The 14,785-nt window shown below is 50.2% G+C and overlaps 2 protein-coding genes across 2 annotated transcripts; both read left to right on the top strand.

Moving 5' to 3' along the window:
* The first annotated feature begins 2,972 nt into the window (after positions 1-2,972).
* On the top strand, positions 2,973-6,283 carry STEHIDRAFT_88064 (alcohol oxidase). Its single transcript, XM_007311239.1, has 21 exons — positions 2,973-3,073; positions 3,144-3,171; positions 3,341-3,423; positions 3,479-3,519; positions 3,574-3,626; positions 3,682-3,709; positions 3,763-3,785; positions 3,841-3,863; positions 3,921-3,982; positions 4,036-4,117; positions 4,180-4,277; positions 4,332-4,412; positions 4,470-4,644; positions 4,702-4,755; positions 4,793-4,867; positions 4,995-5,100; positions 5,154-5,351; positions 5,413-5,839; positions 5,904-5,927; positions 5,982-6,029; positions 6,087-6,283. Exons 1-21 carry the CDS (start codon positions 3,001-3,003, stop codon positions 6,117-6,119), a joined length of 1,815 nt encoding a protein of 604 aa, XP_007311301.1. The 5' UTR covers positions 2,973-3,000; the 3' UTR covers positions 6,120-6,283.
* Positions 6,284-7,138: 855 nt separating this feature from the next.
* Positions 7,139-9,256, top strand: STEHIDRAFT_126410 (uncharacterized protein). The gene is made up of 11 exons (XM_007311238.1): positions 7,139-7,232; positions 7,308-7,320; positions 7,377-7,423; positions 7,484-7,491; positions 7,558-7,608; positions 7,673-7,819; positions 7,884-8,023; positions 8,097-8,210; positions 8,281-8,456; positions 8,532-8,550; positions 8,631-9,256. Exons 1-11 carry the CDS (start codon positions 7,183-7,185, stop codon positions 8,904-8,906), a joined length of 1,041 nt encoding a protein of 346 aa, XP_007311300.1. The 5' UTR covers positions 7,139-7,182; the 3' UTR covers positions 8,907-9,256.
* Positions 9,257-14,785: the final 5,529 nt, after the last annotated feature.

The raw sequence follows: 14,785 nt of genomic DNA, 5'->3' as shown, positions 1-14,785 counted from the left end.
TATACCCTTATACACACTTATACGGCCTGATATGTTTTGGTCGACTTTTGCGACATTCGAGTGTCGCTGCCAGGGTGCTGGGTTCGTTGCTTGGTCCGTTTGAGTCGCAGACAGCGCTATGGCCGTCGTCGATGTTGGTGTTGCTCTTCGCAGTGAGTACCATATTGAAGACACAGGCTAGGACGAACAGAGAGGAATGAAACGGAATGGAGACGAGAGGACTCAGAAACACCGAGGGAGAAGGGCATTATATATATGCCCAGCTTGACAAAGATCAACCTCACTGCCCAACTTGGGCACCTTGACACGGTGACTACAAAGGGGTATTCATTGTTTCGGGTAACCACGCTGGCGGGCGATCGTTGGCGTGGTGGCACGAACGATACCGACTCTGAGAATAGTACAAGGATGAGTGCCACCGCGGAGTTCTCCGAGGTACTTCTATTCTACTCTTCTCGTATAGACTCATCGCGAACACGTCGAATCGAAAGGCTCGACCATTCGCATCTCGAGCTCTTGTGTACTGCACTATGATCACATTAACCAATGAATTCTAGACAGAGTTCAACTACTGCTGCCGGACTGTACTGATAGCTTCTCCATGCGATTTCCATACAGGTCATTTTTCCGCAAAAATTTTGCTCGGTCAGATGCACACTCGTTCATCCAACATTCGTCCAAACTTCGTGACACTAGTTTGTCGGCCTCGGGAATAGCTGATGGGTCGATAGTTTATACAGAATCAAGGATGGTCTCAAAACCATGAATTGTGATTTGGCATATGGAGAATGGCCAAGTGCGGGAGGAGGGCTTGGGTCGGACTAAGGGTGAGCCCTGTCGTACGCCGATATATTATAGCCTCACCGACCAGCTCTTCGTGCCATGTTTTGGTCCTCCGGTGATTTCATCTCGTCGGAAGGGTAGTTGTACTCTAGCGTGTTGAAATGTTGGGAAAAGCACAGGCCAGGATTGAACGGTGGCCCGTACTTCTGGGATTTGCAACGGTGCGTACTAACTCAGGTTGTCTCTACGTATACACTACTTACTGAGTGCTTTGGGCTTAATTTCAATTTCCCATCTCCGTCAAACCTGCCACATATTACGAACTGTAGCCCACCACTGAAACCCTGAAAACGTGAAAGTCGACACCGAGCCTCATCATCTATACTTGCGTTAGCTAGGTTATAAAAGTCTGATCAGAGGTGCGTTCTTCCACTTTGGTATCCTTTACCTCAAGCTTTCTCTGACCATTCTTGTGTCACGACGTGGTCGTACTGTCATTCATACTTTGGCCGTTCAGTCCTTCACCACACGAATCAACTCCTTCATCGAGGGCGCATCCCCTTCTCTTGTTGAAGCGTACTGTGCGTGATAAAGATCACCGAAGCTGTTGCAAGTAATGCGTGAATGACGTGAGTATCCTTGTTGGGCAAGCCCCCCGAGAAGTCGTGACGTGCATTCACTCTGTTTCTTCCCGTTAACTCGTTCGCTACCGTCGGTTCGCCCTGTTCTTATACGCTCAGGAAATGCTGACGATTTTATCGCTGTCTTGCCTTTCTCTAGATGCAGATTGAGAACAGATGCAAATCGGAGGGGTCTCTCCCCAGGGCTTTGCCCAACTATCGACCACCTGAATCTTGGTGACGAGAACGCACTCACACGATGGAGGTAAGACATACCCTTCGATTTTTTGTGGTGAAAACATTCTGAAGACTTCCGTAACATTTTGTGAAATCTGCTCGATCAGTTCAGATACTCAAGATAGTCCCACTACACTAGTGAGCTGCTAACGATCGCATTGCTGATCCGTTAGCGAGTTGGGCCACATCTCCACAGTCTCCCTCGGTCCGTTCTCTTTGACGCCACCAAACGCCGCTTCTCACCAATTGTTGCAACGCATTGACCAGACTTTCTGCTAACCTCGAAGGCCTTGTGCATACCGCCAATGACTTCCCCGTCTATGGCGATCACCAGAGTCAAACACGCTGGCTTGCGGCATACGTCCCCGGGCCCTCGTTACACGCGAGTACCAACTCAAGTATATTTCTTGTTACCCTCAATCCTTCACGGGCCCTTCCGATCCCAAGAGGGGAAATATCGAAAGTTCAGCCTAATCGTTGTACTACCGTATCGTATCGGCGATATCGTGTCGTCTCTGATCTCGTTCAACGAGGATACTGAGAATCTGAGAGAGAGACGGAAGGTCGACTGTTGGCCCTAACAGTGACGCATTCGAATGATCATATGAGCTCTCTGGGGTGATTTCTGTATCAGAAATCAGAAGTAGTCTCGTCCAGAGATGCAGGAAGAAGCGAGAGGGTCAAGATTGCCGAGTCCGAAGCTCGAAGCTCGAAGCTAGCTTGTGTCGCAGCCAGCTGCTTTCCCATGCAGATGCTGTTCAAACAGGCAGGGGGCGTAAAACGGAACTTCGTGTGGGTGACTAAAGGTTCTTCAAATCATTCCCCTCTATGATGATTAGTCATCCACGCTCTCGCAGGACGGTCCGCGTGCGCACCATTGCCAAAAGCTGCCATATAAGGCAACCGTCCAAGGGGGTTCCTTGACGCGACGACCAGCTATTCTGCTTTCTCCACGAGCCTATAGCACCCGTAATTGTGCAGACCATCTTAACATTATAGTGTTCGTCTCTCTGGCGCTAGAACCAACTGATGGGGAAAGGCTGACAATCCGCCAAGAGGCCAACGTGAATAGGCAGGAGTTCGTGTGAGATCTGTACCGACTGTAAAGCCTTCAGCAAGGTCTAGAAATCAGTTTCAGATACGGTATATATAACAGCCCTCCTCGGTGATTATGACCACTATTGAGGGATTTCAGAGATTGGCGCTGGATGCAGAATCTCGACCCGGTAGGAAGGAGCAGCACCGATCAAACGTCCATCATTCGGGCGCCACAGGTGCCAAGTTATACAAGTGAGGAGTTGGTATCGATGGATCATTCAACCTTCTTTCCCCCTTACTCTGAACACCCTCTTGGTCCAACATGGCGACTATCCCTCCTGTATCTGCAGCTGAATTCTTTGCTACTGACTTCGACTACCTCGTCGTTGGTGCTGGTGCGTGTCTGAAGACTACGCTGCCATGCCTATTGGGCAAACCATACGACGACCACTAACTGCAACCTAGGCACGGCGGGATTGGCTGTCGCTGCAAGGTTAGTTCAGGCATCACATGAAGCTCAACAGGGCATGACATAGATCTATCTGGTCTCCCTATTATCTTTCGTCATCTCCTTTGTTCGCTTACTTGTGGCTTTGACACTGCAATACTCGACATCGCATTTGAAATCTGGCACGTTTCTGACACTTTCTGTCTTCTTACAGGCTCTCGGAAGACCCTCATGTACACGTTGGCATCATCGAAGCTGGAGAGCTCGTACTTGATATGCCCGAGATCAACATACCCGGTAGGCGACCTGTGCTCACTTAATTGTGAGACATACTCATCGACCTTCATTACAGGTATGGTAGGAAAATCTCTGGGAACCGACGTAGACTGGAAGGTAAGATACTCTATGTGATTTGGCGTAAATGTCTCATGTAGTGCCTTCGTCTAGTTCGCTACGGTTCCACAAGAACATGCAGCCAATCGTCAGATAGGGCAACCTCGGTGAGGATGGACTTTGTTACAGTCGTGGGATCAGTAATTAATGACACATCATCAGCGGGAAGGTCGTCGGTGGCTCTTCTGCAGTAAGTCCCATCACGTCCATGTCGACTCTTCACCGATCCTCACGGACTGTCAGTTGAATTTCGCAGCCTTGGGAAGGTGGGATTCTATCAATCATGCTTCTTGCGCACGTACTGATTACCAATAATTTCAGGGCGTCTGCTGCGGAGTATGATGGTGATTGAGCGTCCGACTCTTGTTCCGACTACGAGACTAATGGCCGGGTTGCTCTAGCGTACGAAACCTTAGGCAACAATGGATGGAACTGGGACGAATTCCTGAAGTATATGAAGAAGGTTTGCGCCGGCATCGTTTGTTTTTGGATCGTCACTGATTTCCGCTTTGTCAGTCCGAGAACTTTACTCCACCCCCTGGCGATTTTGCTATCAAGCATAAAGCTGATTATACCGATGAGTTCCACGGCCGTGACGGTTGGTCACGCCTTTTTTGAGTGTTTATTTCTTAAATTTGACTATTCACTGCCACCTCGCAGGTCCGATCCATAAGACATTCCCCAATTGGAGCAATGACTTGCACGTCCCTTTTGCAGAGGCAAGCGTAGCCTCTGGAGTACCATACAATATCGACACGGTACGTTACCTCGCACTCAACTTCTCGAGTATGCGCCTTACACATCTCGACCAGGGGTCTGGGCGCAACGGAGGGACATATACCGGTGCATTCTGTGTAGACCCTAATACCGCTACCCGCAGTTATTCCACTACGGTATTCTTGTTTCAGGTAAACCTCTTCATAGAAGTTTCTGGCTGATGTTCCTCTCAGGGATATTATCTTCCCAACATCGGAAGGAAGAACATGTCCCTCCTTACCGGAGCACATGTCTCGAAGATCCTTCTGGACTCGTCCAGTGGAGAGGTCATCGCCACGGGCGTCGAGTTCATGAAGGATGGAAAGACCACAGTGGTCAAGGCAAAGCGGGAGATCATCCTCGCCGCAGGTGAGCACTTGTTCCTGCAAAGCAAGTCGTGCATATCTCACATCTCTCCATTTGCAGGCTCTTTCCAAACTCCTCAACTTCTGGAACTTTCCGGCACGTCGATCTCACTTCGTGGATTATCGGCAGCGCATAACTTACTTTACTTTAGGCATCGGTAAATCTGACGTCTTGAAGAAGTACGGAATTGAACAAGTCCTCGAACTTCCAGTCGGCGAGAACCTCCGTACGTTGTCCTCCAGCTTTCGCGAATGCAAATCACTCATTCAACTTCATTCTGCTGTGGTTGATTGCACGGTTCGTAGAGGTACGTAGTGTTCTTTTGTGACCCGAAAACCGCATAACCATCTCGTAGGACCATGCCTGGGTGTCCTTCGTCTTCGAGGTCGCCAACGACATCACCACATTCGAGTCGTTGGCGGAGTCTCCAGATATCGTGGCCGAGAACATGCGCCTCTAGTACGTCTATCCTACTGACCCATTCCGACGGTGTGTTGATACCTCGATTTCAGCCAAGAAGAGCGCAAAGGGATGTTTTCGTCGGTATTCTCCTCGTACAACTTCGCGCCATTGCACTCGCTATTCACACCTGAAGAGCTCAAAGCCTTCACGAATGATCTGGACCAAGCCTTCCCTGACACTCCTCTCGGTCAAAAATATCGTGCCCTGTACAAGGCATGGGCCGAGGATAAGGGGCATGCCCAGCTGGAGTGAGTCGCTCGCTCCTGTCTTCTATACTTATAATTGTCGTTAAGTTATTTCGGTTCTTAGAATACTTCAAACCCCCGGATTCCTCAGTTTTGGGGCAGCTAGGCCGAAGCCCAACGTTCACTACAACACGTTCATGGCGGGAATCCTCCATCCGCTGTCTCGTGGCTCAGTTCATATTGGATCTTCCGATCCTCTTGCTGCGCCTCTGATCGACCCCGCTTTCCTGAAGGACCCGCGCGATACTCGTCTTCTCGTCAAGTTGGTGTCGTATTGCCGTGAACTAGCGGGAGCCGATGCCTATAAATCGGCCAATCCAGTACCATACGACCCTCCCAACGACATGGATGGCGAAGAGCTAGAGAAATGGGTTCGAAGCATCGTTAGCTCCTTCTTCCACCCGATTGGCACTGCGATAATGCTTCCGAAGGCGGACGGCGGAGTGGTGGACCCTGGGCTCAAGGTGTACGGTACGAAGAACTTGAGAGTGGTGAGTTAGACTGGATATGCACATGCACGTTCTTCTACCTTGGCTGATTTCTTTCCTCGCGAAGGCGGACGCCTCAGTCATACCATTTGTAGGCCACCCTTATCCTGCGACGTAACCGAACATGTCCTGACATTGTTCACAGGTACCATCTTGTCACATCCAGTCCACCGTCTATGCGATTGCGGAAAAGGCATGTCATGTTTCGCTGACATATCCTACATGACGTCTTTAACATTGTTTCCCACAGGCCGCCGACATCATCAAGGCCGACAATGCTTGAATGAAGTACAAACGCATCACGCGTATTGCCATCAGCGCAGTGGACGAGAGCCGAAGTGATCGGCGGGGCAGCATGACGCACTGAAAGATATGCATGTATGTATCGCCTAGTAAGGACCTTTTGTTCAAAGACCGCGAGGAACAGAGACTATATGTGTTATTTGCCACTCGGGAGGCGTGCGTGAGTATTGCACGTTGGCGGATTACCCGAGGAGCAGTCAGGTTGTTCGCGATTGGCCATGAAAGCCACTGCTTGACTGTTTCACTGGCCTTTGCTCCATGGGATCTAGTAGGCTCCTGCCGCATCGTGGCTTATCCAAAACAACTGTCGGCGCTGTCTTGGAGGCAGTCCTCTGCGCCCAGCTACCTTACTATCTATGAACTAATGATGCAGTGTTTGGGAGATGGGAAGACTAGAGTGATCACCCCTCACATCCTCGGCTGAGTGCTCCTTACTTCCGAGAAATTCGCGCTTTGATTATACCGTGAGGAAACCGAGCGTTCCTTACTTCGCGCATGCTCCTTCCTCTCAATCAAAGCTGTCCTTCACTTGACCATGTCGTTCTCATGCTATAGTAGTTGATTTTTCGCTACTGATATTTGGTGGTCTTCCGTTCGCATGAGCACGCTCCTTCTTGATTGCTGCTCAACACTTTGCCGGTCTCCCCGAGCCCACGCTGCCTGATTGGCGTCTAGCGTTCATCAGTTTCACTCGAGTGTTTGCGGTTCGGCGGAACGATTTGGCACTGATGTTATCAAGGCGCTTGCAGGATCAGGAAGGTTGTGTGCTCAGGCGGGGCTCTTGCAATGATATGCACTGCCCTCGTTCTCCACTCTATCGTTCTATCAGATGCTGAGACAATCATACGACCCGTATCTCTTAGTCCCCACTAGTCGTAGATCATCTGGACGTGGTAATGGTATGAGCCAAACTGGCGTTGTAGCTGTGTGAGCGTCTGGCAATCGTCCACGGTATAAGTAAATCAATCAGACTGTTTGACGACTGGCCTTACGATCCCTCTTTGCTCGACTGTAGTATAGGCGCTCGTCCGGACTCGAAAACAATGGCCACCAATACTACTTGTGCGCCCGTCGATGCTGACATTGCTGCACTGTGAGTACACATACTTGGGCTCGTCGTTGGATGATATAGTGTCGACTTTTGCTCATCATTTCTGCATTACCTTAGGTTGGGTCCGCCGGTAAGGAATATTCCTGGATTTTTTACTTGGGTCTAATCTGAACCGTGGTCCAACAGCTCATCGGTTCCTTCGTCGGGTGGGGACTGTTTGGGATCTCCGTCATGTACGCACTCATCTCCAAATGAACCTGCTTGCATATTGACACTGAAACCATTCTCATCAGGCAGACGTGTTTGTACCCTCTCTTCCGCCTTCATTCGTGCTTCGAGTTCTGAACACGCGACGGTCTTGTTGCAGATTTTTATTATCTGTCTTTCCCCGAAGACCCAAGCCTGCTCAAAACATATGGTACGTCGTACTACCCTCACTCATCCATCCAGTCTCTCATCATACGAACGCTCTGCACATACAGTATACGGCATGTTCACCCTCGAGCTGTTCCACACCATCATCATCTCTGTTGGGACATGGGACTCTGTGATCCAAGGCTGGGGTAACTTGGAGTTCATCATCTTCGGCGGATGGACGTATGCGTCCATTCCTGTGATTTCTGGAATCGGTAAGTCCGCATCTCCATGCAAATTACAACCACGGTACCAGTTTTTGACCATAAATCTGCTCAGCGGGAGCGTTCGCGCAAGCGTTTTTCGCTTGGAGGATCTACGTCCTCGGGCGGAGGAGTCGGACATGGCTGGTGGTTGTCGCATCGATCATGGTGCTCTCGGTCACGCAGATGTCAGGAGGTATCGCTGCAGGCGTCGTGGTGAGTCGTTCTTAGGTTCTTCAGTGTTGCATAGATAATGGTACTGATTGGATACCACGACCGTTCGTCATAGCTGGCACAACGCAACGATCAGGTATCGGAGAAGGAGAGGCTGATATTGGCGAACCTATGGCTTGCGGGGAGTGCGGCGTGCGATATTCTGATCGCGTTATCTCTCACCTTCCTCGTACGTCTCCACATTCTAGATTCGAAGTCCAGCTATCCATTGTATGCTGATTCCCTCTCTGCTGTGATAGCTATGGCGCGCACGTCAAAAGTCCAGAGAAGCGGGCGTCGTCGCAAGCCGGAGCGATGTCATCCTGACACGGCTGATCACCATGACCGCAGAGACTGGTGCGACTACGGCGATCATCCAGGTGGTCGACCTGATCCTCTTCTTGGCCTTTCCTGATGCGAACTATCACGAAGCGACGTGCGTACCATTACCGAGTGTTAAAGGCGTGTAATCATACTGATGCTCATCAAATGAACTTCGCCTTGCATCCAGTGCGTACATCCTGAGCAAGGTCAGTCGATCTACGGTCTATGAAAAACATAGGCGTTCATTTTTACTGAATATCACACGGCGCTTTCGCACCTACAACAGCTTTATTACAACTCCCTCATAGCCTCCCTCAACTCCCGAGCCTCGATCTTCCGCCCAGAGCCGAGCGCCTATTCCACTGTCTCAGGGATGGTCTACACCCAACAGAGTTCGAGCCAAAACGGCATGCGGGTTCGTAGAGCCACCGGACAGTCAGGCGTTCCGGGGCCTGTCGTTCATGTTACGACGTATACTGAGGATGATCGCTCTAGGATGGCGGACGACGGCGATAGGAAGCGTGGGGTGAGTGGCTCGCCGTTCAGTGATGTTGATGGGTAGTGTTGACGATACGGTGTAGGAGATTTTTGACGAGGAGGGGTCGATACCGATGAATAAGCTTGGGGCATAGGATTCGGATGGCTCTCATTTTTGTGTGTAGGATCAGGGTTTTTATTACTTTCTTCTTCTTCTCTCTTGTTGTTGTTGTTGTTGTACGACGGACTAAATTATACGGTGCCACCTCTGCTTCATTATCCACGGCTCCTCGACGCCTCCATTTGTCATTACTTTCGTATGTATAACATACACGCCCTTCACACGCGAAACCCGAGATCCTATACGTCTGCGATCATTTACATCCTGCATATGTACGCCGATCGATTATGGGCGAATCGATGCTTGATATTCACTGGATATATGTACTGCTGTCCAGCCTAGCATTTGCTGTGACATCGGCGCCCCCGTCTACCCCAAGGAGTTCTCCAGCGTCCAGTGTCAGTGGCGATGGCAGACCATCATCGTAAAAACCCATGCTGACAGAATAGACATCGCTCGCTCGGCCCCCGAACGTCCTTCCTCGGGCTTCAGCTGAAGGTGTACAAAGGTACATGAACATAGCCGCGTCTCGGATCCCCAGAGAGCTTCAGAGCTCAGAACCTTGTCAGAACCACCAAGGCTATCACTACGCTTTGATAGAATCGCGTCGTGGTCTCATGTGAGACTACTGCATAAAGCTTTCAGATCTCAGGCCGGTTACTTATTGTCATGGTCTATGTACGAAATAGGGTAGACTTCGAATCGCACGAGAATGATTCTGATGCATATGCATGTGTGAGAGAACAAAATGTCGCCCGAGTTCAGCGAAGTCGCCCTAGCGAAGGTGCTCGATGATAGCGAAGCGGTCGCCGGGATGATTCAGAACCTCGTCAGTCGGGGGTATGAGGCAGGAGCGAGGAGATGGATCGGAATGTCCGATGTACATGTCGTATCTTATTCTTTATCACGTGTGTTTTATTTGCGATTTATGTACATGGTGGGAAAAGTAATGTTTGAATGGAATCATACGTGCCTCTATTTCGAAAAAGAAAGATGAGAGACAGAGGAACAGAAAGGGACGGGAAGGAAGGAAGAAAGAAAAAAAAAGAAGGCCGACGCCCGGTTCAGGGGTCGAGCGTGGCATGCAAAGCATAGTCTCGTGCTCTAGGTAAGTATGTGAGGGAGCGAGCGAACGCGAGAGAGTGAAGAAAGAGCAGGAGAGAAAGGGGTGGGAGGACGTAGTAAGGGGAAGGGGTGTAGAGCCTTAGTTCACGAACATTTGCAGGAGGGTCAAGAATTGGGAATCGAAAGCACACTCTCGTCTGATTCGAAGGTTACGATCTCTAGCAAACGTTTCGGGCGTCGCTAGCTGATAGTGTAGAGCAGAGCACGGAGTATTTCGTTGTTGATGATGATTGAGAACGAACGTAAGGAGGATGTGGTCGTGGTGGTAATGGTGATCGTTGTGGCGGGAGACAGAGGAGGGCGTAGAGACCGTATTCACGAGCATCAATAGACTCGTATGCAGAAGAACTAGGTCGAGAATCCAGAGCGCACTCTCGTTTGATTCAAGGTTACGATCTCTCTAGCAAACGATCCGGGCGTCCTTGTTCTATTGTAGCTCCATATGGACGTCGCTGTCTGAGGGCACGGATCGTTTCTTTGTCGATGATGAATGGATGTAAGGAGATGATGGTTGTGGTCGTCGAGGTCGCCGTCGTGGTGATGCAGGGTGATGCTGGTGGTCGGGGCGATAGTGGCGGTGGCAGAAAACAGAGGAGGGCGTAGAGTCCGCGTTCACGAACGCAAGTTAGAGAGATCAATGATCGGAAACGCACAAGCCTCGTCCAATTGTTAGAAAGTTGTGATCTCTAGCATAGCATAGCGTCTAGACGTCCATGGCTTAACGCCGCTAGTTGAGGGTGGAGGATTCTTCCAGTGTGGATTCTAAGCGGATGTAAGGATCTCGAGAAAGTTTGTCCTGGTCGTGGTGGTGCTGAGGGGTAGAGGAGGGCGTAGACGTTGACTGATGAATGAACATAAGGAGGAGGCAATGGTGGTCGTGACGATGGTAATGGTGGTCATGGTCGGGGTAGCGGGAGACAGAGGAGGGCGTAGAGCCCGTATCCACGAGCATTAGACGTACAGTATGCAGAACAACCATGTCGAGAATCGGGAATCGAGAGCGCATTCTCGTCTGCTTCAAGGTTATTCAAGGTTATGATCTCTCCAGCAAACGGTCCGGGCATCCTTGTTTCAACACCTTATTATGGACGTCGCTGGCTGAGGACAGTAGAGTAGAGAGCCGTCCAGGCGTCCATGATATAACCCCCTATGGGCGTCGGTAGACGAGGGCGGATAGAAAGCGGTCGCCGTCCTGGTGATGATGTTGGTGACGGTGACGGTGGCGGGAGACAGAGAACGGCGTAAAGTCCACGTTCACGAACGCAAGTTAGAGAGATCAAGGATCGAGAACAAGCCTCGTCCGATTAAAACAAAGTTGTGATCTCTAGCATAGCATGGCGTCTAGACGTCCACAGGTTAACTCCCTATATTCCAGTATTGATGAATGATGAATGAATGTAAGAGGGGAGGGAGGGGCGGGAGCAGAGCAGAGGGGAGGAGGTGATGATGGTCGTGGTGATGGTCGTAGTCGTGGTCGTGGTGATGGTGATGCTGGTGGCGATGCTGGTGGTGATGCGGGTGAGGAGGGCGTAAGTAGACCCCTCGTCCAGAGTACATACATACGCAACGGCTACAATCCAATATTGCAAAGATCAAGACTCGAGAACGTATAAGCCTCGACCGATTATAACAGAGTTGTGAATTGTGATCTCCGGCATAACATAGCGTCTTGCTCCCTATGGGCTTCGCTACATAGCAGAACTTCGGAAGGAATATTACAGTGTCGATACGTAAGGGTCGGTTCTAAGTATTCAGAGGAGGTCGTGATGGTGGCGATGGCGATGGCGACTCGGATGGCAAGAGAGAGAGAGATGAAGGCGTAGAGAGAGACCGTTTCTAGAGCTCTGAGCATGGACCGAATACAGTATAAATCAGAGATCAAACGAGAACGCAGAAACCTCATCCGATTATAACTTAACACAGTTGTCATATGTATGTAACCTACCTAGCCTAGCCTAACCAAATTCCACCTCTGACTCTGAATGCAAGCGTCTAAAATGTTCGTGATGCGCGGTTTGCGTCCAGGCGTCCATTATAATGATGCGTGCGTGGTTTGCGTCCAGGCGTCCAGGCGTCCATTATAACGATGCATGGTTTAACCCCATAATAGGAGCACCGTGAGCTAAGGTTGACGGCGCAGAGCAGGGCAGGGCAGGGCATAGATGTTGATATCGATTGTTTTATGTAAAGTAGGGTATCTGAATCATAAGCACAGCAATGTAAGTTAAGCCCAGAGAGAGTCGTAGAGTATCTATGTCGTCAACGAGGACGAGGACGAGGACGAGCGAGTGAGCGAGTGCCTTACTTCTTGGGATGCAACGCCACAGCCAGAAATCAGTGACATGACATAGAGGCTTCGTCGTCGAGCCGAGGAAGGACAGCAGGATATTGATACTGCTACTGCTTGCTCCAGTAGGAAGTTATTACAGTAATAACTCCAGGGAGTCGCAGAGGTTGTCAATGTTCTGTAGGCGGCTCGGATGGGGATGGGGACGAAGACGAAGACAAAGACGAGTGAGTTAGTGAGTTAGTGTTTAGGATTATGATACTGGATACGGCGCTGAGCGTTAGAGTGAAGTAGACGCAGAGCAAAAACATCCACATCTACACTTCCACACTTCCGGACGTCTTGATAACGTATAAACGTATAACCCGCTGACCATCGAAGGAGGATTGCGTTGGACGATTCATAGGCAGGGATGTTTTGCTTGTAATGAGCAATTGGGTTGGATGATGTCGTTGGAGCTCGAGCTCGAGCTGAGGGGTAGACCGTAGAGCACGGTGGTTGTGAAAAGTTACTGTAAGCGCAGAGAACGGTAGGTTGCTGAGTCGTCGACCCGAATGAGGACGCGGACGCGGATGAGGACGAGGATGGGCATGTGCCATTGACAAAAAGCGTCAGGGTCACAGTCAGAGAGCAAGACGTAGAGGAAGCGCGTCGTACGATACGATACACCTAGAGCAAACCATCCACATCCACATCCACATCCACATACTCATGTTTCCTGTATGTACATCGGAAGACCTCCTAACCATAGACCATAGTCCGCGAGAAATTTAAAACGGTTTTGTTCATAAAAGGACGTAGGATTCAGAGGCAGCCACAGAACGAGCGCGTTCTGAATCCGCTATCATGATGAACTATCCTACCAGTCGAGGACGACATGTACGCCATGGATCATTGGATGGAAGTGCTTATCGTCGAGAGGGATATAGCTCCGTGAGCGTAACTCTGAAGTTCGTCCGAGTCATCGGGACTGTAACTACTGGGTGCGTCGACGTGGGCGGATTGCTGTTGTGTTTCTATTATGTAGGTGGTCGAAGTGAATCATGAAGGGGTCGCGGTGTTACAATGTGTCATACAGTACTAGTAGTTCTGCATTTGAGATCTGAAGCTTGAGGACCGGGCGCGGCCTCCGAGTCGTCGATTCTGTCCAGGTCGGGCCAACGGAGTTCAATTGCAAGCAGTAGACATGCCATCGTGGTTTCTGCGATAATGGACGTTTGGAGGGTCAGAAAGACAAATCAACGACAATGAAAAACGAGCGTCGTGTCCACGAAATAGAAACCACGAACGTCCTCCATTGCAACGCTGAACGAGTCGACTCGCGAGCCTGAGAGAAACAGAGAGATATCGCCACACAGCTCGCCGCCAGCGTGTGGTGGCGGACGAAAGAAGGAAAAAAGAAAAAGAAAAAAGAGGTGCATGCGCATGCTGCTTACGTCACCCTCGCGTTGATTCAGAAGGAGCGTCATACTGTGACCTGTACCCGGCGCGTCCGGCGAGTCCGGCGACGCCTGGAGGCATCCGGCGCTGCCTGGAGGCACACGAGTTGTGCCTCCAGGCAAATTCGAACACAGACGAGTTGTGCCTCCAGGCAGGGTCCAACCCATACGAGTTGTGCCTCCAGGCATGTTCTTACGACACGCTAATTGCCTGGAGACACAACTTGTGTGCTTGAATATGCCTGGAGGCGCAACTCGTATGCGTTCGGATTCACTCCAGGCAAAAACATTCCAGGTTGGTTCCCGCGGGGTAGGGGGTGAATAGGGGGTGAGCAGGTAGGTGGTCTGCAGGCTGTAAATGGGCAAAAAATAGGGCTATGGGGTCTGTGAGCAGGGTGGACTGAACGGTGAACCAGGAGAGAATGATAGGCAATAAAATTGCGGGAAAATGGTAGAATAACAATACATATATGCCTGTGCACCCTCGGGGTACTAGCCTGGGTACCAATAAGGGAAACGGGGTGATATGGGAGTATTTTTGTAACTTTGCGAGTTTTGAGATTTCGAGCAAATGAATCACATTGCTTAGTGTCGTTTTGATGGAATCAGTGTATAAAACATGAATTGGTGACATGATTTGGCGAGATGAAGGAGGCCAATTTTGGGAGTTCTGTCTATTTGACAAATATTTAGAAATATACAGGATGATAGGAATCAATTCTCAAAGGAATCGGTCCATTTGTTCCAAAGTTATAGTGTAAGTGGTCAGGACAATATTGCCATACCGAGGCTGGAGGGGGTTGGTAGGCCAGAACCAGTGATATAAAGGTTCAATTGACTTGGTTTCTGCTGTCATGGGTAGGCATACATCACTACTTCATTATGAAAGCCACACCTGACACAGAAACTGTGACCATGGCCTTGATAGTGGTGCTGTGTCAAGGGGGGAGGAGGAGAACGTCTACCCGGGGGTACTGCAGCAGGTTAGAATG

The sequence above is a fragment of the Stereum hirsutum genome (assembly GCF_000264905.1).
Source record: "Stereum hirsutum FP-91666 SS1 unplaced genomic scaffold STEHIscaffold_24, whole genome shotgun sequence".
Taxonomy (NCBI): domain Eukaryota; kingdom Fungi; phylum Basidiomycota; class Agaricomycetes; order Russulales; family Stereaceae; genus Stereum; species Stereum hirsutum.
Note: the sequence above shows the minus strand (reverse complement) of the source record. Positions and strands in the feature narration are given on the sequence as shown.

Bases quoted from the DNA above. Each gene is read 5' to 3' on its own strand.
- STEHIDRAFT_88064 (XM_007311239.1), top strand. From the start codon at position 3,001: ATGGCGACTATCCCTCCTGTATCTGCAGCTGAATTCTTTGCTACTGAC. The intron at 3,074-3,143 runs GTGCGTGTCTGA...ACTGCAACCTAG, and splicing joins CTACCTCGTCGTTGGTGCTG to GCACGGCGGGATTGGCTGTC. The intron at 4,756-4,792 runs GTGGATTATCGG...ACTTTACTTTAG, and splicing joins CGGCACGTCGATCTCACTTC to GCATCGGTAAATCTGACGTC.
- STEHIDRAFT_126410 (XM_007311238.1), top strand. From the start codon at position 7,183: ATGGCCACCAATACTACTTGTGCGCCCGTCGATGCTGACATTGCTGCA. The intron at 7,820-7,883 runs GTAAGTCCGCAT...AAATCTGCTCAG, and splicing joins TCCTGTGATTTCTGGAATCG to CGGGAGCGTTCGCGCAAGCG. The intron at 8,211-8,280 runs GTACGTCTCCAC...CTGCTGTGATAG, and splicing joins CGTTATCTCTCACCTTCCTC to CTATGGCGCGCACGTCAAAA.